We start from the raw sequence: 2229 nt of genomic DNA on the forward strand, positions 1-2229 counted from the left end.
AGTTTTACACTCAATAAGGAGAAATATTTCTTTTTTGTCACTATACATGTCCTATAATTTATTTGTGTCAAATAAAATAACGACCACGAAAAGAACAGTTACCACGAGCGCCCATTTCAAGTTGCCAGTTTTCTCCCCATTACAAATGGGAAAATTCTTAATCACTAACATAACCTATCAGGTAGGACCGTGATCAAGGACTAGTTTATATTTCAATAAAAAACATAATTCTGGTGCATTCGTGGGTAATTATCTGTGGCAATAAAGAACCGGTATGTCATTTTAGTTTCTAATTGAATCATAGAAATTGACATCTGTCAAACTGAAATGTCACTGTCACTGAGAGGTTATGTGAGATGTATTGATAGATGAGATACTGTACTTATTGAGCTGGTCCTCCGCGGAGCGCAGCATGTTGAGGCGCAGCGCGGCGGAGAGCGCGGAGTTGTCGATGTGCTGCAGCACGGTGTCGAAGAAGCGGCGCACCGCGCTGTCGTCCAGCGGCTCGCTGCGGTCGCTGCGAGATATCTGCGACTCGCCTGTAACACATGGGGGTAGGCAGAGACCACGGACCTCCGTTTTAGGCTCCTGATTCAGTTCTCGCTTCTATACCAATGTTATAAACTTGCTATTGCTCGCGTGAAATAAAACGTGTAGACTGTTACTCACTGACATAGTCCACAATATTTACTAGTCAAATAATTTAAAATCGGCCCAGTAGTTTTTTAGTTTAGAAGGATGGATGTTTGGTTAGTACATATTTCCAGAATGGCTAAAAGGATTTTGCTGAAATTTAGCATAGATGTAGAAAATAGTCTAGAAAAACATATAGACTATTAAACAAGCATTTTTATTCCGGATGACAGCTAGTTTCAAATATAAATTTATTAAGGAATGATTATTTGAAATATAATGTATGGTGTACTGACCGATGGGCAGATGCGGCACGAGGTGCGGCATGGTGTCCCTGAGGTAGGTGTAGTGCTTGATGGTGTGCTCCTCGAACAGCGGCAGCATGGTGGTGCAGTGCTGCGCCGCGTTCAGCACCAGGATCAGGATGCACATGTCTGGTTCATACCGTTAAAGAAACTATCTACAAGTTCAAACATATCTAAAAGTAATACAAGATTCAACTAATATTGGATCCATAGAAAGCGGTTTCAAAGAAAAGTCTCAATTTGCAAAATAGTTGGTTTTATTGTTAATCACTTGTTAAAATAATATTATTATATAAAAGGATACAAGCCGGATCCTCCACATCCGGCTCCGGCATGTCGAAGAAGGGATGCACCGCGAGCAGGCGCGTGGCCAGCGGCAGCACCAGCGCCGCGTGCGCGCTGCCCATGCGCTGCACGCAACGGAACGTCGACCGCTTGTCCTGCAACACGCAGCCCCGGACTTAAAGCCGAAGTCAAAATAAGCATACCCGATATAGAATTACGTGAACCCGAAGTATAATTACGCGAAGCCAAAGTTAAATTACGCTTACCCTAAATTATACGCACACGAAGTTATATTACGCATACCCGAAATAATTCGAACCCAAAGTCTGATTACGCGAACTCTAAGTATAATTACGAGAATTCGAACTTAAGTTACTAGAATACAAATTTACGCGATTTTCTATCTTCAATAATTAAATTTTTATTTTATTTTATTTCTTGTACTGTATCATATTTATGTTTTACCTGAGGATATCTCTTGAGATTCTCTAATATTTTATCGATACACATTTCTAGACACGTTTTAGATGCGACTGTGCAAGATCCCAGCATCCTGTGCAGACCTTCTCTGACATCCATTGAAAAGTCCTGTGAAAATTAAACAGAGAGCAGTTGAAAATGTTTTTATCAAATTTAACTATGAAGCATGGTATATAATTTGTCCAATGTACCTCTAGAGCGCCTAGAATGATCTCCAGCTGGTCCTCTCTCAGGACGATGTGGTGCGACATCTTGGTGAGGCTGTTGATGGCGCGCACGCGCACGTCCTCGATCTCGTCGTTGAACATGTCCACGAGGAAGTCCAGCGACGTGGTCGCGAACATCGCGCTCTCCTGCGACAGCTGGCACACCGCCTCCACCGCCGCCGTGCGCACCTCTACATACATTTACTTTTTCGTATATGTTCATCGAAATCTCACACTATCGTAATGATATCTAAGCAATTTCAAACATTGTCGGTAGGTTCAGATGCGAAAAATATTTAGTTATGCTCTACAAACTAAGA

General features: G+C 42.1%; 1 protein-coding gene across 1 annotated transcript in view; it reads right to left on the bottom strand.

The window, feature by feature from the left end:
- Positions 1–2229, bottom strand: part of LOC106110995 (integrator complex subunit 4) — an 8933-nt gene that overhangs the window by 3376 nt on the left and 3328 nt on the right. Inside the window, exons 6-10 of the mRNA XM_013292964.1 lie at positions 1895–2098; positions 1689–1811; positions 1243–1378; positions 930–1067; positions 339–539 (exon numbers count right to left, since the gene is read on the bottom strand). Coding sequence (XP_013148418.1) covers positions 339–539; positions 930–1067; positions 1243–1378; positions 1689–1811; positions 1895–2098 — 802 coding nt within the window. The remainder of the gene's footprint in view (positions 1–338; positions 540–929; positions 1068–1242; positions 1379–1688; positions 1812–1894; positions 2099–2229) is intronic.

This window comes from Papilio polytes, unplaced genomic scaffold, assembly GCF_000836215.1.
Source record: "Papilio polytes unplaced genomic scaffold, Ppol_1.0 DF824180.1, whole genome shotgun sequence".
Lineage (NCBI taxonomy): Eukaryota > Metazoa > Arthropoda > Insecta > Lepidoptera > Papilionidae > Papilio > Papilio polytes.